Genomic DNA, 22,865 nt, shown 5'->3' with positions numbered 1-22,865 from the left:
TCCTATAATTAAGATTATCTCTCTCAACCTAAAAATGAGGGCTAGGTTTGCATCTTTTTTAAAGATTTGATTTTGACAGAAAATGAACTTGATTTCTTTGTGCCACAAGCTTTCAAATTACCCTACCCACATCTGTCAGATGTTTCTGTTGTTCAATTATAAAAACTGTATCCAGACTGGATTATGAGAATGCTGTTTGCAGGCACCATAACCACAGACGCCCTTAGGTTGAACATCAGGCTCACTATGATCTTCCCAAAGAAGGAAATGTGCATCCAGCTGCTGTACCAGACCTGTCCTTCTTGGAGAGAGGAAGAAATGACAGCAAGTGAACCTTTCTGGGGTATCTAAAATATACATCTGGGGAGGTGGAAGGAAGCAAGAATAGTGGAAATAGACAACTGATTCGCTTTATGAGGTCTATTCCCACAGAAATGGCCGGATGGCATGGTGAACACAACTGTTTAGTGTGCTTGGAAATAAGGGAGCTTTTTTCCCTGAATTATCCTAAATGTCAGCACCACCAATTGTTCACCTACAATGCCTCATTTGCTACTTCATTTTTGCTTATGCAGTTAATATTTGTGGGTCATGAGAAAAAAATTGCATGGCTTTTTATCCTTAAGCTTGCCAGAAAAAGTTTAATCTAATACTACTTTGTCAAAGGAAACTTTAAGTATTTGCAAAAGACACAGGGTATCATTGGATATATGCTTCTCCAAATGATAACCCAGGTACCATTTTTCCAGTTTCCCCACTTTTCATCTGACAGTTCTAATCTACCCACCCAACTGTGTAACTTATTTAATTACTACTTTTAATAACGTCCACCATGATCCAGCAAGATACTGACTCTCTAGCATTGCAATAGCCTCCTAATTGGTTTTACCCCACCCTCCCAACCCCCTTGGATTCATTTCCACACAGCAGCCTGAGTAACCTCTTAAAAATGTAAATCAGATCTGTCACTGTTTTGCTACAGCTCTCCAGTGACTTTCCACTCCATTTAGAACATACCTGACCCCCTCTGAAACCCTATATTATCCTTGCCTCCCATGCTGCTCTCTTGTCCTTCCTCTGTAGGCTTCCACTGGCTTTGATCTTGCTGTCGCCTCTTCAAGAAACATTCTTTCCATGGGTCTCTTCATGCCTGGCTTCTCCTCATCCCATGGTTCTTAGTCAAATGCCATCTGCTCAGAAAAACTTACCCTAGCCACCTTATTCCTTCGTCCTGCCCATTGCTCCTTATCACTCCAATTTCTTCATAGAATTTGCTGTGGTCTCAAATAATCTGGCTTTTTGCCTGTATCTGCCCACCAGAATATAAGTTCAAAGTGGGCATAAACTTTCTCTGCCTTATTTACCACCATATCTTCAGTGTCTAGAAAAGTGTCTCATACAGTCCCTAATACGGTCTAAGCCACTGAATAAATGTTTTGAGGCCCCAGGTCATATATATTATAAAGAATCACCATTTCATGTTCCAGAACTGGTTTATTTTGAACACATGCAAATTTAATATTAGAAGCAGTATCTCACTATTAATTCCCTTGCCTTTTCCCAAAATATGGCAACCTGCATAAGAATCATTTCCCAAAATAAGAGAATGTCTTTGCAAATTGAAGAGGAAGAAAAAAAAAACTCAGACACACTAGAATACTCTGGACTGCTTTCTTTTTCATTATAAGTAAGACAAGGTTCATGAGAGTAAGCATCAGTGCTTGATTCTTTAGAAGTTGAAAATTAGATCAAATGAATTGGAGGACAACTACATCGTGTGTTAATGTTTTCCTTCTCGAATGAAGAAAATGAGATGATGTGAGCCATGACTCCATTTGAAAATGAAACCTTGTATTTCTATTTGCTTCCACGTTAAAGCGCACTGTTTTTCATTTTAGACTTTTCATGTTGGTAAATGTTGCAATACTTTGCATTCATTAGGCACAGGCCCATCTACTATGTGCAAGCAAGACAAGAACACATATATCATCCCCATAAAGCATCATTTCTAAATTACACAGTAAATAAATGAGACTAAGCCAGAAACCCAAGGCTCCACAACCCTCACCACAAATGTAAAAAAAAAAAAAAAAATTAGCAACTTGGTTGGGTCAAAGTTCCCTACTCTTATAAGATGCAATTTATGAACAATCTATTAAGCTCTCATCATGCCAAATAAACTGATCATCCAAGCATACACTAGATGCCTGACCCTAACTTGTAACAGACAAAAATGCTTCCAGAAGAAAACTGGACTAATCAGATTTCTGGCTGTCTTTTGCCAATGTGTGATGCATAAGAAACCTGGTATTGCCAGGAATCTTGGATTGGTTTCTGATTAGCCGGTTATAGAAGTCAGCAGCAAAGTCAAAATAAAGTAGCAATTCACAATGAGATGACAGTGAGCAAGCATCTTTAAATTTATAATTGCCCTTGATTCTATTTAATTTAGCCTTAAGTCATGAGTCATAAGTGAGACAGATGGTTATACTAAGCAGGTATCAAATATGACAAGGAGCTAGCTGTGATTATTTGGTTGTACTATTTCCATTTGGGAACTTTTTCTGCCAACACTTTTCCTATGATGGCTGTTAAATTTTATAGGATTTTTCCCACCATTAGTTGTAATAGCATTTGCATATTAAATGCTCACGACAAATGAAAACCATGATTCCTTTCTTTCACACAGTGAAAACCATGGTTACTGCTCTTCCAAATGGAGAACAAATCTAAAAAGAATCATGGAATCCCTCCACCTTATATGATAACCTATATAAGCTCTGTGGGAAAGCCTATTTACTTTGCAACTCTTCTATTTTTGAAACAACATAGATTTTGCACATGTGGGGAGAAAAAGCCAATCAGAAGATAGCTCAAGTGTTATTTTTGTTGAGGGAATTTGTTTACAATTAAATATAATTCTTCTTCCAGTCCACTTAACTGAGAACCTCCCCTCTCATGGGACTAAAAGGGACAACCTTGATGGCTACTTATTACACCAAATTATGAAAACAAGGCGGAAGGCAGACATTAAGAGTTTCTTAGCCAATTTTCCTCTTTGAGAAAATTCAGCAACTAGTTCTGGAACTTTCTGGACTTATTATTCTGGGTTATTGTTCTAGGTTAGAATTTATAAGTAAATAATTACTCAGGGTCATCTAGACCTAGCAAAACAAGATGTAAGAAACTATGTCGTTTGGAATCTATAAAACTACTGAAATATGCAACTACTTGATCATTCTAGATCATTTTGCTTCAGCTTGCTCATCACTTCTCTACCACCAATAATCTCTCAAGGCACTATCTCTTCCATTTAAAATAGCATTTAAACTGCGTAACTGTCACATTCTGTCTGCCAAATCCCTTTCCAAAACTCAGTTGTTCTGAGAATCCTTCAGAAACGAAAGACCCTCAGTAGTTAAGGAACCACTATTCAAACCTCTGATTTCTTTTCATTTTACCTCTCTCTGATGCATATTTTCACTCTTTTTCATGTTCTTCCCAAGTACATCTAGTACAAAAATTTCTGACTCATAATGGGCCCATATGAGTATGAATTCGTTTGAAATCACATGCCATTTGTTATTAAAAGAACATCTTAGAAATTGCTTAAGCAAATATTGTAGAATTGCTAACTTAAAAGTCATTTTGTCACCTTTCTCATCTCTTTTTCCCATCCTTTCCTTCATCCATCCAGCATTCTGCATGACAAAGTACAATGTGAGGAACAGTGGTTGTGTTTGTTGAGAGAATCAGACAAAACTTATTCACTCATTCAGATTTTTATTTGTTCACTTAGTCACCTGATTATACCTCTTATGGCAAAGATGGCTAGAGATTTGTGGTGCATCACCATTATCTGCCCAAATTTGCCCAAACTTTGGGCAAACTGGACAAACTCTCAGAGATCTGGCTTGGTTTGGGGGCCGTGAGAGGAAACATCTGTGCTGTTGGAAGCCCTTGATCAAAAACCAAATCCTATTTAGCGATTAACATAGTTTTGTAAGTATTAGTTTTCCCTTCTCTACTACACACAAATATACCAAGTTGAATTTAGCAATCCAAAAGTGACATGCAATGGGCTGGAAATGTTAGTGCACAATTAACCGCTGCTTTGGGCAAATCACTTAACTTCTCTGAGATGCAATTTCCACAGTTTTGAAACCCAGGCTCTATGATATTATTGTTCTCTAAGACAAATGGATTAAACACCTGAGCATGATAGTTCTCTTTATTCCAGCATAAAATTCATAGTCCCAAGACCTTCTGCCCATTGTTTAGCCTTTCCTAATGTCCTTTCTGGAAGTATTTTCTTCCAAAATACTTTGGAAAGCATGCCACAACTCAGTTTATACATGGTCAATGCCACCTACACGTTCCATTTGCAAAATGTTCTCTTTTCTAACATTGTATAAATATTCAACCTAAAAACCATTCCAACCAGTGGGTTCACTAGTTTTCATTTTTGAAACAGAATACTGTATCTTTTGTTAATGTGATGGGAGTTTTCACACAATTCTGGGTTTATCTCAAATAGTGCTGTGGAAACACTGATACTATAGAAAATAGAAACAGTTTCACTGCTATTTTCATTTTATCTAATGAACACAGAGGAAAAGCTCAGATCTGAGAAAGAAAAAGTAATAAGCTAGAATCGTAAGAGGGCTATTTGTTACAAATTTTAAATAGCTGCAGTTTGGTTAAGGACACCAAGCAAGAATGTCAAATCTACTTAAGACATTTAAACATGTTACAATATTTCAAACAATGAGTGGTTATCTGTCATTGGGTTCTTTATGGTGTTTCACACATTAACACAGTAAATTACAAGTAGATAGAGATATGCAGAATTGTACAGAATTGCATGCTCAGTAGCCAAGCCATGACTCAGAGAGTTATTGGTGTTATATGACATTGATTGAATTGCTGCTAAGCCCCAGAAAGATCATTCTGGCAATGACAATGGTCCCAGGCATCAAATCCCCAGATACTGGTTCATTTTGTTCAAGGCATCACACACTGTGTTCAAATCACTGCGAAGGTCCTGCACCACGTTTTCAATACTTCTGGTGTCTTTCAGAATTTCAATACTCTGTGTATAGGGATTGAAGTACACAGAGAAGGGACGGGTAATTGACTTTGCAAAGTCCCTGCAAAATAAACAGAAATAGAGGGATAAGTGATCAACTGTCATTGGTATAGGAGATACAGATAGAAGGAAGGAACAGAGCCAGAAAAATAAAAAGTAATTTTCTGGAGATGGAAGAAACACAAGTTTACCTCATCTTTTCTTTGGCTTCTTCAAAACTTTCTGAAACAAAGTAGGCTTCCTGGAAAGTGGTGATAAGGCATTCCTGTAAGCAAGTGGTCTTTGGGTCAAAGGCTTTCACACATGCCTTGTCAGAAAGAGCATGCTGCAAAATATACCACGAAACCCATTAAACTCGATAATGAGACTTCCAAAGTGCCATGATGTCACAGTTCTATAACACAACTCAGTATTTTTACAGAGCTGCTCAGTTACTAGTCTGCCATGAAATACGGTACTCTCTAAAAATGCAGGGTAAAATGCATGTTAGGGGTTTTGTTTTGTTTAAGTCTGTTAGAAGCTGAGAGGAAAAATGAGATTATGGTATTATTTTATGTATTATCAGACAAATTCATATGGAAGGACAGTTCAGAGCTATATCCCAAAAGAAATGGAATTTTAAATCTACGCTATGAATAGAAGCAAGGAGACAGCATAAATATGGTCCTAAATTTATTGCTATAAGCAGCGTACTAAAATTTCACTTAAATGGCAGAAGTAATAATTACCTGCGTGGAAAGGTAATTGGGACTCTGACTGAACTATTTGTGGCCTCATTGTGAGACATTTTGAGGCCAGGCACTGTGTATCAACAGAGTCTGGAGTGGGCTTGTATATTTGAGGGTACTTGCAAAGCATTCATTTCCCTTCCAGCAAGTACAGCAGAGCAATATACAGCAGATAAATATTGTCAGGTGGGAAAAGGGAGCTAATATTAATAGTTACACTTATGCACAGAGAAGGCGTTAGGAAAACAGGGAAGCCAATGTAATTACTCTTTGAACCATCATTAGCTCCATTCAACTCACTACATGACTGGCACTGAGAACAGCAAGAAACAATGGATGACTGTCTTCTCAAGATAAATTCACTGATGCTGAAAGTTAGTGGTCACTTCCTGCCACGTGCCACCTGCCTATTTATCGTCCCTAGATTAATGGTTCTCAAACCTCATGTGCATAAGGATGACAGAGGAGCTTGGGGAAAAACGCAAATACCCAGGCCTCAGTTTTATTTAGCAAGTCTGGATAAATCTCAGGAATCTGCATTTTAAAGGCTTCCGAGGTGATTCAGACTCCAGTGGTTGTGAACTATATTTCGAGAAATACTCCTCTGGATTCTGTCTTTTTCTTAATTAAAAGGGTAAATTAGTTGGGGGAGAGAAGCAGAGTGAGAGAAGAGGCAGCAGAAACTGTCTTGAACGGAGAGAAAATGGGCTCCTCTCTAAATGTTACTGCTGTCAAGCTGGGTAACCTTGGCCTCTCTTCTGTGCCTCTGTTTCCATAACTGTAAATGAGAGATTTGGGATGGATGATTTCTGAAGACACTTCATTCCAGCATCTGGGTTCCACCCAAAGCACTTTTCTCCCTCTCGGTAAAGAGGTAGATTGCTAAAGTTTCCTGGAGAAATGCTGAAAAATCTTTCCTGTTCAAATTCTTGGTACACCCCCAACAATTTCAAAATGCATGGGATGATTTGCTGCAGTCTTCCACGAACAAGGCTCTGGTGCCCTAAGTTTGAAAATACAATTGCAGACCAAAGGACTAACATGCAAGAGAAAGGGCACGAGGGCCCACCTGCATGTGATTTGCTTTCCTGCAAAGTTGCATTGTCCAGATCAATGCATATATGAATCAGGGAATGCAGAGGGCCTCTGGGAATGAACTCATTCATTCTTTTTGGCCCACAGAACAACTTCATTAAAAGCAGAAGGTCACTACACCTGAAATGCATTTGTGCCAGATTCAATCCAGTGCCATGAACATCAGGGGACTTGGGTTCCACATGACTAATAATTCTGTCCACATTTTAAAAACAACTTCACGGTTTCAAGAAACAAATGTCCTTTTCTGAGAGCTGGTGCTCCTTTGCAAAGAACAGGCCTCCTACTGACTCGCTGTGGTTTTCAGAATTAGAAGCGGCTTTCTTTGCAGCCATGTACTCGAGGTGGGTTTTACTTCACCCTTCACCGGTATCTATGTAAGGAAGGACAGTGACAGATTCAGTGTCCTTGATCTTTCCATGTTCTCATGCTCACAATCAGGGGCATGAGGAGAGTGGTAGCCAAACAGACCATGAAAACAGTTAAACCTCTGCTTCCTCAGGCAGGGCATCCCTGCTGAGCCCAAGACTTTTCATTGGGTCAATACAAGCACAAGAAGGAGATGAAACTCATCTGCTTGGGTCTAAAAGGCTTTGGTAGGCTATTAGCAACCCAGCAGCCACCATGTGTAAAGGAGGCCTCCAGAATGTGTGTATACAATAACACAGACTGAAATCGGTGGAGTTTTAGAAAGAATTATCATGTGACAATTCCACTGGATACTCAGATGAGCCCATTTAGTTATTATAACTAGTAAAGGGGAGGAGAGTAAACCAAGAAAAAGGCCAGAAGGCAGAGCGCTGTGCCCCAGACTTCAAGTAAAGTCAGTGGATTCACAGAAGAAAACTTGAGGCAAAGACCATTAGGCAAGACACATCACATTTGCCTAATGTAACAATCAAAGGAAAAACTGGGAGCTGATTATTTTAAGCTATCAACAACGCAGTCTATCCTCAGGGGCCTGCTGTGTCCGATATGCTAATTACCTACTGGGGACCTCTCCATCCATGGGGTATGGGACCAGTGCTGCTCCTTGGCTATTACAATTATGGGGGTGATAGTGGTACCCAAAGATTAGCTGCCTGGAGAATGGTAAGAGGCTGGAGTTGGGGGGCAACCAGTGGGTGAGGCCAAAAACGAGGTGATGCTCACACCTGGAAGTGGTCTCATTTACCTGTGGGATGACTGCCAGGAACATCCATGCAGCCTATGAGGTTCCTGTTTCTGAATACTAGAGTATGGCCCAAAGTCTATGAAATAGCATCCATGTCTCCACTGACGCCCCATGGAGTGGAGCCCTACTGAGTTTGATTCTCAGCTCCCGTCCGCGTCTATCTCTAAGCTGCCTCCATGTGAGGGAGCAGCCTCCATGCTTCCCCACTATGTCCAGAGTGGATTCTCTGTAAACATGGAGTCACACTACTTGATGTCCCCGGGGACTTTGTGGCGAATCCTTCCCAAAGTGTTAGCAGTCTGATATCCTGAGGTCTGCAAGAATTTATCCGACTTCGGCAGACAGAGGCTTTATAAGGCTGAGAGAATGTGGCTGACAGTCTTTTCGTCTTAAGCCATTTTAAAAGTGCAAGAGTGCTTAAGAATCAGCTGCTCTCATCTAAATGCTGTCTAGAAGGATTGTTCTGTATTTACCAACAGTGCTAAAGACAAGTGTGCAGGACTGGGAGCTACAAGTCCTGGGTCCTAAACACAGTTGTCCCAGAGGCATGATATCGAATGAGTCAGACTTCTCCATCAGGACAGGGTGTCCTCTTTGATAAAACTGAAAAGATTGATCCACATGAATTCTAAAGTTGTCCTCACAATATTATTTTAAAAGGTCCTACAGGGGTGCCTGGGTGGCTCAGTCAGTTGAATGTCCGACTCTTGATTTAGGCTCAGGTTATGATCTCATGGTTGTGGGATCAAGCCCTACAATGGGCTCCACACTGAGCGTGAAGCCTGCTTAAAACTGTCTCTATCCCCTGTCCCTCTGCCCCTCTCCTCCATCACATGCTCTCTCTCTCTCTCTCTCTCTCTCTCTAAAATAAATTTTTAAAAAAATTTAAAGGGCCTGCAGGTACACCGCACTCCCTGTCATCTCCCCCCTCTTCCCAGGCAGCACAAATTGACCATAGCAACCTTTCCCATGGCCTAGGCATGGCCTTCCCACACTTCCCAACACAACCCTTCAGTGCACAAATAAAGACTTATTTACCATTACAGCCTTTTAAATACAAAAACTTTTTTTCCGCATCAAGTTGCCTAGAACCTAATTATTACCTAAAGTTTCTATGTGACTTTGGGCAAGTTATTATACCTCTGGAAGCCTATTCCAGTATCCGTCTGAAAAATGGGACTACTAATAGTATCCACCCCCCACCCCCAGGGTTGTGCCTGGCACATGGGAAGCACCGTATGCTGAGTTATTGTTGCCACCTCAGTGTGGAGATGATGTCGGTGTACACAGGCATTCAGCCACACCTGCCACCATTGATACAGCTCTTCTCCCCGCTGGGTCCAGAACCCATAGACAAGGAAACACGGCCCTAGCTATGAGGCTTCCAGGTTTCAGACCACAATAGTGCCTGCCCCAAGTTCACCAATTTAAAATCTTCCTTCCTCCCAGCCACCTGCCTTTGCAGGCACAGGGTTATTATCTCAACTATTCTCCACATAAATCCTGTGATCCTCACTCTCTATATTAGGACTGGTTTAAGTTGGGAAAAAACTCAAGTGTGAAATCAGGTTTAGAGGTAGTTTGGGCCCTAGATTCTGAATAAGAATTTGCAAACACTCTTACACTCACACTGCAATCATCTTCTCCTTCCTCCCCGCATCTGAACAGCAAATATATACTTCTGTATATGTAGATATGCATGTATGCATATATTTTTTAAACTTCCCCAAATGTCTCTCCTGCTAACCAAGTATAAAGTGCCACCAACATCCCTATTGCTCAACTAGGTGATAACAGCATCACACCTTTTTTTTTTTTTTCAGTGATGTTGAAAGTTTCATTGGTTTGAATAAGTTCCTGTAGGGGCAAGGAACAAATTCCCACTTCAAACAATCTCTTTGATTTGTCTGTGACTAGAGTTAGTGCTAATGGCTCCAGACTTCTCCCACCTTTCCCCTGCTCAGATGGCTCACACCTCCAGTCCCGGGCCCTTCCTTTTCCTGAAACCAGCACCGTTAGTAAAAATGGAGCCTCATGCTGAGCTCTACAGTGACAGTGCAGAACCTGCTTAGGATTCTCTCTCTCTCTCTCTCTCTCTCTCCCTCCCTCTCCTTCCCTCCCTGTCTCTCTCTCTCTCTCTCTTTTTCTCCACCCTCCGCTGTTCTCTCTCTCTCTCTCCAAATAAATCAATAAACATTTACTTTAAAAAGCAATACACAGACTTCAAGCTGTATTACAAAGCTGTAATCATCAAGACAGTATGGTACTGGCACAAGAACAGACACTCATCAATGGAACAGAATGAAGAACCCAGAAATGGACCCACAAACGTATGGCCAACTAATCTTTGACAAAGAAGAAAAGAATATTCAATGGAATAAAGACAGTCTCTTCTGCAAGTGGTGCTGGGAAAACTGGACAGCCACATGCAGAAGAATGAACCTGGACCACTTTCTTACACCATACACAAAAATAAACTCAAAATAGATGAAAGACCTCAATGTAAGACAGGAAGCCATCAAAATCCTCGAGGAGAAAGCAGGCAAAACCTCTTTGATCTTGGCCACAGCAACTTCTTACTCAACACGTCTCCAGAGGCAAGGGAAACAAAAGCAAAAATGAACTACTAGGACCTCATCAAAATAAAAAGCTTCTGCACAGTGAAGGTAGCAATCAGCAAAACTAAAAGGCAACTGACAGAATGGGAGAAGATATTTGCAAATGATTAAATATCAGATAAAGGGCTAGTCAGTATCCAAAATCCATAAAGAACTTATCAAACTCAACACCCAAAAAACAAATAATCCAGTGAAGAAATGGGCAAAAGACATGAATAGACACTTCTCCAAAGAAGACATCCAGATGGCCAACCAACACATGAAAAAATGCTCAACATCACTCTTCATCAGGGAAATACAAATCAAAACCACAATGAAATACCACCTTATATCAGTCAGAATGGCTAACACTCACAACTCAGGCAACAACAGATGTTAGCGAGGATGTGGAGAAAGAGGATCTCTTTTGCACTGCTGGTGGGAATGCAAACTGGTGAGGCCACTCTGGAAAATAGTATAGAGGTTCCTCAAAAAACTAAAAGCAGAACTACCTACAACCCAGCAATTGCACTACTAGGTATTTATCCAAGGGATACAGGTAGGCTGTTTCAAAGGGACACATGCACCCCAATGTTTATAGCAGCACCATCAACAATAGCCAATGTATGGAAAGAGCCCAAATGTCCATTGATGGATGAATGGATAAAGAAGATGTGGTATACACACACACACACACACACACACACACACACACACACACACACACACACACAATGGAGTATTACTCAGCAATCAAAAAGAATGAAATCTTGCCATTTGCAACTACATGGACAGAACTGGAGGGTATTATGCTAAGTGAAATTAGTCAGAGAAAGACAAATATCATATGACTTCACTCATATGAGGACTTTAAGAGACAAAACAGATGAACATAAGGGAAGGGAAGAAAAAATAATATAAAACCAGGGAGGGGGGCAAAACATAAGAGACTCATAAATATGGAGAACACACAGAGGGTTACTGGAGGGGTTGTGGGAGGGGGGATGGGCTAAATGGGTAAGGGGAACTAAGGAATCTACTCCCAAAATCATTGTTGCACTATATGCTAACTAATTTAGATGCAAATTTTAAAAAATTAAATTAAATTAAAGTCAGATTTCCAGATGATTTATCTCCTTATTAACTGCCACCCAGAGTGAGGAAGATATGGAAAACCCTATCCAGACACACTTTTGGAATTCCTGAAAGTACATCACAGAACAGGTAAAAGAGGGAACAACCACTGATGAGGTTAAAAAAAGAAGTCTTTGTGGTTCTCACATACAGCTTTTACAAGCTTTTCCTTATTTATTTTGTTTCTGTCTTCAAAGGCTGTCAAAAAATAAACATTGTAATCATCAAAAAAATAAGAGGCAAAAATGAAAGTTATCCTCTGAGCTAGAGATACACCACTTGGGAGTCCTTGACCGGCGCTGTAATGCAACATCTACGCCCAAGAAATTTTAGCCTTTTACAGAACAAATTTTAAAACGTGTTTTGTTCAAGGAGAGAAGGCGAATTTTTATGTAAAAGTGACAAAGACTGCACCCAAACCTCCGACAACTTAGCTGGGACCTACATTTGGGCTGCAGTTTAAAACAACAAGAAAGACTTTACCGCAAAAGGTAACTGCATTCAAAATCATAAATGTGTTTGACACAGGAATTATTGCGATGCTATCAATAAAGTGATCCCCCGCCCTCCCCGGGTTCAGGATTATCATCTGTCCCCACAAACGACAGTTAGCCAGAAGTACTCAGAAGCTGTGTGAGGGTTCCGGACATTCACACAGAGCGGGGCAGAGATGAGGGGAGGGGTGGGGATATGGAAAACATCCTGTGTTATGTATTCTCCGTGAACAATCAGAAGATACTTCTCGGAGAAAGAATTTCTGAATTGTAAGAATGGTCCAAAGTAGCAATCACTGGGATGGTGGAGTGTAGAAATTTGAGAATGGAAGAATGCTAATGACCAGAGGTGATGGACCAGAACAAGATTCACGGCAGACAATGCCCTTCGGTGTACACATCCTGGCTGATTTCCATTTCTAGACATTTCCGTCCACACCAAAAGCAACAAAAACAACAGATTCACCCCAATGCTGCCTACACATGCCCCATTAACCTGATTAGAGGGCCCTGTCGAAAGTTGGGGCAATGAGAGAGATTTGTTTCTTTTCTGTCTGGCATCATTTATAAACTTTCTGAAGAGAATGTAAATAGATGTAGCTCAAGAGCCACATCGTTTTCTAATTCTTTTCTCATGGAAATCAAGAAGCACTCCACAGAAGGCATGGGTCTTACAGGGATATGACATCATGCTATTGCTGTGGGCTTTGGTCACGGCACTGAAATGCTTTTTTTGTGGCTGAGGATTTCATTTAAAAAAAATAAATTACCACATTACATCAGGCTTTTGTCATGTTAAATGTTATCAACTACTCCAGCCATGCAGAGCCTCAGGCAGCTTCCTAAATGGTCCAGGATTTGATGAGAGCACACAATACTGTCCGGACTATTTCCTGCATCTCATCCTCCCCTTATTCATCCTTTCCACTCCTCAAGAATCCGCTTGGGCAGCAAGGCCCTTGTCAGGAGTCTTCCCAGGCACGGCCTAGTAAGTGCCAGGCACACTGGTCACAGTTCGCATTAACAGATTGGCTGCTTACCCCCTTGCACTAGAAAGTAAATTCTCTGATAACAGGGATCCCAGGCGGGACAGCCTACTGGTTACTGGCTGGAATCCTGGAGCCTAGTCCACTGGACGTGGGTCCAGCTCCAACACTTATTAGCTGTGTCACCTCGGGGAAGTTCCTTAATGTCTTTATGGCTCAGTTTTCTCATATGTGATAATAACACTGTTTACCTCATTGGACTGTTATGAGAATTAAGTGGGTTAATATAAAGCACCTACAATACTAATTAGGTCTATTTAAGTGTCTGAGGTAGCTGTTTTCTGCTTCTTCTTTCTTTCTTCTTTCTACTTTCTCCTTCTCTTTCTCCTGCTCCTCCTCCTCCTTCATTATTTATTTCCCTAGAGACTGGCACAGTACGTGGTACATAGTAGGTGTTCAATCAAATGTTTGAGGAATGAATTAATGAATAAATGGCACCATAAAGCAAACAGACTTCATAAAAGTACAGGAAAATTATATCTTTCAAGAATATAAACAACCAAGACGTTCCAATAATCATTACTCGACTCTAGGGATAATCAATACCCCAAATAAAAACCCTAAAATAGTCGATAATCCCGATCTTAGTCTGGATAATCAAAGAAAGATTAAATTATTTTCAGTACCACTTCCAGATTATACATCACACTGCATTCTAAATTCATCAAACCTTGCTGTCCCCCAGTGGTATAGACAGCACTTCTTAAGTAACCAAAAGATTTAAATGATCAGATGATCCAGTCCCCAACATTTCTGAATAAACGACCATTTTACTATATTTTAAGGCAAAAAAATAGCATTCCCTAAACATCACTACACATATTAGCTACCTCTCTGAATGTAGGTATATTTCAGCTTTTTTCCCCCAAATTGTATATGTCCACAAACGTTTTAATACACATTAATTTCACAGAAGCTAACATAATCTCAAATTCCCTTGGAAAGGAAATTCTAGGGAGTCCATGGGAGCCATGGGGATAACAGAAATGAGGATAGCCAAGCTATCCTTATAAGGAAATTTCAATGAAGTGATCACTGCTAACTTGCTGCCCACTTTTCAGTACTAAATTTAGGCCAGTCGTATGTTACCCAACACTCGAGCATACGTTTGTCATTCCCGTTGATCTGTGCACATGGCTGCTCATCCATCTGAGCCACACCACACACCTAGAAAGGCATGACCCATTTTCAGAAGTGCACAAAGTTAGGTCAGCACCCACACCTGAGGTGCCACATCCTCTGTATCAAATATTTATGACGTACCTATGAGTAGAACTGCTCAGACAAACAAATCAATATTCTCCATGACCTTGAACCAGTTTGCTCAGGAAGGATATTTTCATTCACAGCTTCATACCTTCAATTCTCCAATGGAGGAAAGTAGTCCTGCTCCATATGCCCGTAGTTGCCCTTCTTGCTTGCAAAGGCCAAACTCAATTGTGAAGAAATAGCACTGAAAGAAAAAAAATGAGGGGAAAAAAAAAAAAAAACCATGGACACACATCCAGTAATGGCACCCAAAATAAAAAGGTGCACTGGGCATAATATCTTCAATACTGTCAATGTAAATACATTTGAATCAAGATGCTTGTTGAAATGTATTCTCTTGATTAATAATTCCTCCCTAGGTTAAAGGTATACAGAAAATGTATTAATTACTAAGAGTCTTGTGCTTGGTGGATTCAGAAACCCCATAAGTCAACTCATATCCTTGGCAATAATTTTAAAAATTAAAAAAAAAAAAACTACAGATTTAGAAATGAATGATTATGCCACAGTCATACCAGCGTAAGAATATGCTTCTGTATTTGCCAAGTTGTGTTTCAGTTGACATAAATAAGTTCATGTGAACATAGAAAAATAACTTGGAATCCAGTAATCTCAAACTGATTTTTGCAGTTTGTTTATTCATTCAACAAACATTTGTGGAGTACCTACTAGGTGCCAATGTTTGGTAAAGAACTGTGGTACAAAAACAAGAGCAAGACCAAAAGAGCAAGTACACGCCTACCAAATTACCAAAACCACAATTTTAGGCTGACTTTTTCAGTGAGATCTTAAGTGTATATCTATGTATGCTACACATAGACACATGTATGTGTGTGTAGATACATGTATGTGTGTATATACACATATATAAAAACATATATAGTAAGAACCATTTCACTGACCTGCATTTTACCAGCATCAACTACTACAGATTTCCCAAGACATTAAAATCTACAGTTGTTTCTGTTGAGTTTAAGAAACCAGCCTAGGGGCGCCTGGGTGGCGCAGTCGGTTAAGCGTCCGACTTCAGCCAGGTCACGATCTCGCCGTCTGTGAGTTCGAGCCCCGCGTCAGGCTCTGGGCTGATGGCTCAGAGCCTGGAGCCTGTTTCCGATTCTGTGTCTCCCTCTCTCTCTGCCCCTCCCCCGTTCATGCTCTGTCTCTCTCTGTCCCAAAAAAAATAAATAAACGTTGAAAAAAAAGTTTTTTTTTTTAAAAAAGAAACCAGCCTAGACAGACAGAAACCTCTGAGCAACCAAAAAATCTCTCGATGCTCTTGAGAGAAGCTGAAATCACACTATTTTTGCTCTGGAAGAAAAGTGAGAAGTTGACAATGAGCAATACACATTGCATCAAATTAACACTGCCCTGCATTCGTGATGATAGAGCACTGACAGTGTTGAGAAAGAGAATTTAAACACCCCTGAAAAGGGGTGGAAAATAATAATTATTTCTAGCCCACAACAGCGTGCTCTATTTTCATTTGGAAGTTAATATGTCCCTTTGTTCAGAAGGGTTTTATGTTTTTTAAACGTGAGGATGACCTGTGAAGTTCAATGGGCTGAACCCAAAGCACTGGTCATTGGAAGTCATGGAGCTAAACCTCCCAAGGCAAAACTTCCTTCCCTGATTCACCTCCCCAAAAGGGTAAAATTGTAGTCCTTCCTCCCCTCATCACCCACAATGCCCACCAGCCCTCCTTCTCACTCTGTTCTGATTTACTTTCTTTCCCATTATATCACCTTTTTGACATGGCCTTTAATTTCTTTATGTATGATATACACTGTCATCTGTCTCCCCACTCTGAACTATAAACTCCATGAGAGTAAGTATCTACTCATCTGGAACAGGGTCCCAATTGCAGCACTGTTGACACTTCAGGCCGGCTAATTCTTTGTTGTGGGAGGCTATCCTGTGCATTATAGAACATATAGACGATAACATTCCTGACCTCTACAGACTAGATGTCACTAGCATACCCACCCCACTTGTAACAGCTAAAAACATCTCTAGACATTGAAGAATGTTCCCAAGGGACCAACATCACTTCTGCTTGAGAACCACTGATACAGAATAGTGTCTGAAACATAAGAGCTCAATAAATATGTAGTGAGTAAATAACGAATGCGAGAATTATCTCTAAGTCAGGCTTGCCGTATGACCGCATGACCTGGAAGAAAGAAACACATGAAGGGACCTGAGTTCTAGTCTTGGCCCTGCTTCTATTTAGCTATATGACTATAACCTCTCTGGCATGTAGTTCTTCTGCCCATGACATTCATTCTGTCATTCATTCACTCATTCATTCATCCATTCTACAAACACTCCTTGAACACCTGTTATATTCCAAAATCTGCTTTAGTTGCTAAGGATATGCAATGAACAAGGCAACAAAGTCCCTGATCCCGTGAAGCCTATTTGTTGCCGGGATGAGATTTAACAACAAAAATCGATAGACAGGATAATTCCAGGCAGAATATGCTATATATGTAATAAATCCATGTAATGTGTCAGGTATTAAGCAGAAGAGATGGCTATTTTAGATGAAGTGGCCAGGGAAGGCGTCTCTGAGGGAGTGATATTTAAGCTGCAACCCACTTGAAAAGCAGCCTTTTGTGCAAAGATCTTAGGGAAAGAGCACTCCCAGCAGAGGAAGTAGGTGCAAAGGCAGGAACGGATTTGTATTTCCAAGGGCGGTGGGAAGTCATTGGAGGGATTTCAGGCAAGAGCTAGACATGTTCTAATCTAGTCTCAAAAGATCGTGCTGGTGCTGGGTAAAGAACAGACTGTCAGCGGGGCAGGGGTGGAAGCAGAGAGACCAGTTAGGAGGCAGAGGCAGCCAAAGAGCAAGGGAGGTGGGTGACTTAGAATACGACTTGAGCCAGCAGGGGCAGGGGATTGGGAGAAGTCAGTATCACAGAGACCTCAGGAGAAGAGCCAAAATAAGAGATCTGATCAAATGCTAAAAGACAGCCCTCAAGTCTGTCCTCCAAAAGATATCATACAATCCTGGGCACAATGAAGAGAAGTGATTGTACAGTTGTAGAATAAGAGTCCTGCAGGTTCAGCGTTGTTTCACCCAAAGGAAAATTCAAGTTTAAGGAGATAAAGTGATTTACCCGGACCAGTCTAGATGGTCCATTTAAGAGATCTAGAGCTCCAAATTTCAAAGAGCTCGACAAGTCACATTTTAAAGTTTTTAGGTAAAAGATTAATAGATGCATGATTCCCCCTTACAACCAAAAATGGAGAAATTAAAGTCTAAAAGCGGAAAACTAGAATCTCATGGTATCTTCTTAGTGTGTCTTTGGCTGATTTGTCTAATTTGTATTGCATTTATAGCACATGATGTAAAATCCTTGGAGCCTTAGTATTGAATACAGAAGAGTGTGTAAAAGAGAGAGAGAGAGAGAGAGAGAGAGAGCGAGCGAGCTGTCATGTTCAAAAGCCTCCAACATACACATATGGAGCCAGCTATAGGAGCATTTAGGTCAGCCTGTTACGAGCATTTTTAATTTTTCTTATGCTATATCAGTGCATACAAAATGACCTAAATCAAAACAGGCTGGGGGTGGGGGGTGGGAGGGGGTGCTGAGAAAATCTGGTGTGCCATTCACAAGGTCTTCACATAGATTTGGCATCCCATCCTATTCTAAGGCAGGAATTAAAAGGTCTGCATCAACTCAACTAAAGGTTCAAAGCTAAATCTACCAGTGTGTCCTTTGGTACACGTGCTCTTAGAATCAGGGCAAGCTCAAAGGAAAGAGTCACTGTGCATCCTCCTTCCCATCGCTCAGAATGCTCCCTGGCCCCATACCTCGTCTGGGAGTCCTTCCAGAAACTCTGACCTTACGTAGCTCCATCTGCTCATTCGCTATCTACCTTTTCCCTTGGTTTCCTGCTGTCCCCAACCAAGGAAAGCCTCTATGCTCCTTCTACAGCCTTTTCTCTCCAGAAAATTGGGGTTTTTTTTTACTTTAAGACCATTTTCCATTTGCAGCTCCATGTGTGGCTAACAGATAAAAAGAAAATGGTAAAATGCACCGGAACTTCAGGTGTTGGCAAAATTTGAATTATGGACTTGCTCAGGACAATTTTTCTCTTTCTGTTTTCAATACCCGTGGAGATCTCACAAGACAGAGTGCCCCGGGCATGATCACTGACAGGGAAGGGGGACAGCTGCACATTTCTTCTGTCTGGTTTTAAATGCAAAGCTTGCTTAGAGTTGAACTGGATGACCCCTGGAGACCTTTCAGAACTCAAGGATAGCTAATTGCTTCCCAAAATTTTAAGAAAACATAATTTGTTCTCCACAGTACTCTCTCCAGATGTGAATCTATAATATATTCCCTAGAGATCTACCAAACAAATATCCTACCTATTAGCCAAAAAAAACAAAAAACAAAACACCCTGAACATCATAAGAACACCTGTAAAAGAGGATTGCAGGTTCTTGGCCACTGATGTCTTTTAAACAGAAACAAATAAAACGAAGACAATCACCTCCCAAATTAAAGGGTACCTTTCATCAGAGCTGATGTTCATGAATTCCACATTTTACATACCACTAATTATATGTAATTATTTATAAATATTTTATTTGAATATAATTACAGATAATCATTAACTGAAAAACCAAAACAGGAATGATAGATCAGACTTCTTCCACAGAAGAAAAGCAGGATCATTTACATACATACAGTCATTAAGCAGAAAAAAAGTCTGAGTGACAAGCTGAAATGCAAACACTGCCGTGGAAGGCAGCTCCTGGATGTGCCAGGCGGGGCGTGTGCTTAGGAAAAGGAGATAGGTCGCCCAATGCTGCCATCTTCAGATCACTACTGGTAGTACACCACTCTCGCAACCGTTCTGGTCAGCCAAATGGGCTGCAGGGGCGAGCTTGAGGGAACCAAGGCCACAGACACTCAACAAACCAACAAAATATACACTGGTCCCCCTGGTGACTTATGAAAACACGGTGCAACATCTTTGTTCTGTTTGGTGTTAGGTACCTGAAGCTTTGGCTAAGGCACACACTCCAGTTAAAGAGAAATAACAACTTTTTTCAAAGAACTTGTGATGGAAAAGAAATTTACTATTCCAATTTCCCTTTTAAAGGGTCCTTTTGCCTCCCTCTTCCTCCTACTCCCTGGATGCCTTGAAATAACTATATAACCTCTTTCTGAGAGTCCCTCTATACTCTTAAATTGCATTAAAGGGTACACACAAACATCCAGGAAGAAGCCTGGGTGTCTTTCACACTTTCTCCAGGAAGGTGGCTTACACATATCATTTAATAATTGACTGAAGGGAGGAGTAAGTGAAATGTTCTCTCTGCCACCTCCACTACAAATTTGATCCTTACGCACAGGTAGTATATATTTTAAACTAGTCACATACAGCATTCCACATCTAGAATTCCACTATCTACACTTCCAGGACACGGGCACAAAGAAAGAGGCTAGCAAAGAGAGTTTAGAAAAGTCCTGAGATGTGCTAAATGTAACAAAAAGGTATATGCTAAATTTGATTTACTTTACATATAAAAGAGTCTCAGGTCCTCACTGAGATGTCACTTATCGTTATCTTGTATATGGTCTAAAGTTTACTCATGTAGCTTGAAGCCCATACCCTAACCTAAGAGGGGGATGAAAAAGACATAAAAAATTCAGACCTAACAACTCAAAAACACAGAAATATAAAATTTGATACTTGAGCATACAAACCTAAACACCTCCACACCTGAGGTTATCACTAAACAATTCAACAATGATGTTAGAACATCAAGATAAAAGGGAAAATCAGCCGGAAGATGCCCCAGTTTAAAAAAAGTATTCTCGGGGCACCTGGGTGGCTCAGTCGGTTAAGTGGCCAACTTCGGCTCAGATCATGATCTCGCAGTCCGTGAGTTCGAGCCCGAGTCAGACTCCGCACTGAAGTCTTGGAGCCTGGAACCTGCTTTGGATTCTGTGTCTCCTTCTCTCTCTGCCCCTCCCCCACTCACACTCTGTCTCTCAGAAATGAATAAATATTAAAAAAAATATTTTAAAGAAATAAAAAAAGAGAGAGAAAGAAAGAAAGAAAGAAAGAAAGAAAGAAAGAAAGAAAGAAAGAAAGAAAGAAAGAAAGGAAGGAAGGTATTCTCAGGGATGTCACCTGACTACAGACTTGCTATCTTACCACTAACTGGATACAGAGCAGTCATTACTACATATTTCCATTTTATAGATGGGAAGATGGAGACTCAATAATTAAGTGACTTTCCCAGATTCCACAACTCATAGCAAGCAGAGCTAGGAATCAAGCTCATGTCATAACTTCAAATCCAGTGTTCTTTCCTCATCAACAAGTTCACTTACAAACGTAGGGCCACTATCAGTCAGTTCCTGTTGCTGAAATAATGAAATCCTTCCAGAATGGGTATATAGCTATAACCCCACACTCCCCAAGTCCCTGCCACCACCACGCTGCCCAAGCCCCATCCAGGTTCCAACCTCCACACCCTCCCCACCACTACATCTTCATAATCTAGCAAATAAGACCCCATGCTTGTAAAACTGGGACCCCCAGAACACAGTTCCCCACTATAAGCGCTACAAGCATCTGTTCTATTTGGTGCCTAGATCATATCAAATGGGCAAAGGAAGAATGCTACTCAAAGATGTTCTAACATCAGAGTCTGTACTTTGATAAGTGCAAAAAAATAAAAGAAAAACTTAAAAGGGGCTCTGTGTCTCACGGCCCTGCTTTCACAGCGTTTTCTCTAACATCTTTCCATCCTAGTTCGAACAAGTAGCATGTCAAAATATATACTCGAAGAATTGTTGAAAGGTGGAACTGTCCCAGGTCCCCTCCCACTCACCCCTCTACTGCCCATCCCCAGCTATTGGGGTTTGAATTTTAGCTACATCATTTCAGTTTACAAGCAGCAGGTATCTTCTCTCCTTTGGCCCAAATTCCCTTAATCTCCATTAAATTGCAAATGACAATAGGACTGGAACAGGAGTGAGCTTTGATAGCTAAGCAGGAAGGTTTTTCTTAATATAATTTATTGTCATATTGGCTTCCATACAACAGCCAGTGCTCATCCCAACAAGTGCCCTCCTCAGTGCCCATCACCCACTTTCCCCTCTCCCCCACCCGCCATTAACCCTCAGTTTGTTCTCAGTATTTAAGAGTCTCTTATGGTTTGCCTCCATCCCTCTCTGTAATTTCTTCCCCTTCCCCTACCCCACGGTCTTCTGTTAAGTTTCTCAAGATCCACATATGAATGAAAACATATGGTATCTGTCTTTCTCTGACTGGTTTATTTCACTTAGCATAATATCCTCCAGTTCCATCCACGTTGCTACAAGTGGCCAGATTTCATTCTTTCTCATTGTCAAATAGTATTCCATTGTACATATAAACCACATCTTTATCCATTCATCAGTTGATGGACATTTAGGGTCTTTTCATAATTTGGTTATTATTGAAAGTGCTGCTGTAAATATTGGGGTACATATGCCCTTACGCATCAGCACTCCTATATCCTTTGGGTAGATTCCTAGCAGTGCTATTGCTGGGTCATAGGGTAGTTCTGCTTTTAATTTTTTGAGGAACCTCCACACTGTTTTCCAGAGCGGCTGCACCAGTTTGCATTCCCACCAACAGTGCAAGAGGGTTCCCGTTTCTCCACATCCTCTCCAGCATCTGTTGTTTCCTGATTTGCAGGAAGCTTTTGGATAGAAATGTTAAGGCAAACAAATCACCATCAGAAATAAAAAGTAAAAATGGGGACTGTACTGTTTAAGCCCTGGAAGAGTTTCATGCCCCTGAAGTGTCCCCCAATCACCAGACATCAGTTTTTGTTATTGTTCCTTTGACCATTTGATCTACAAATACTCCCAAGAGTAGCACATAAAGCCACATCACACCAGGATGCAGTGACTACCCCAATGCTTTGTCTCCAGAGCAAGGGTTCCTGATGGGGGAAGTTCTCAGGGACCTGATTTCAAGAGACAGCAGAAAAGGGGGTTTTGCATGCTTTGTTATTTTGGCCCAAGCTAGCCTTGGATACAATAAGAGTGTAAGAAATGTGAGAAACTTAGAGCCAGATCCATTGGTGTCCTGCAGTCTTGGGGCTACAGATGTTGTGTAACCACAGGCCACTCACACCACATCCGAAAGCCTCCACTGGCAAAACGAAGCTGCTGCTCATGTGTTCACACATTCAGGGGCCAGTCTCTGTATAGATTCC

General features: G+C 40.8%; 1 protein-coding gene across 1 annotated transcript in view; it reads right to left on the bottom strand.

Moving 5' to 3' along the window:
* Positions 1-1,474: 1,474 nt before the first annotated feature.
* Positions 1,475-22,865, bottom strand: part of TPH2 (tryptophan hydroxylase 2) — a 108,497-nt gene continuing 87,106 nt past the window's right edge. The window contains exons 9-11 of the mRNA XM_003989052.4: positions 14,715-14,810; positions 5,281-5,414; positions 1,475-5,150 (exon numbers count right to left, since the gene is read on the bottom strand). Coding sequence (XP_003989101.2) covers positions 4,976-5,150; positions 5,281-5,414; positions 14,715-14,810 — 405 coding nt within the window. The 3' untranslated portion in view covers positions 1,475-4,975. The remainder of the gene's footprint in view (positions 5,151-5,280; positions 5,415-14,714; positions 14,811-22,865) is intronic.

The sequence above is a fragment of the Felis catus genome, chromosome B4 (assembly GCF_018350175.1).
Source record: "Felis catus isolate Fca126 chromosome B4, F.catus_Fca126_mat1.0, whole genome shotgun sequence".
In the NCBI taxonomy this organism is placed as follows: Eukaryota; Metazoa; Chordata; class Mammalia; order Carnivora; family Felidae; genus Felis; species Felis catus.
Note: the sequence above shows the minus strand (reverse complement) of the source record. Positions and strands in the feature narration are given on the sequence as shown.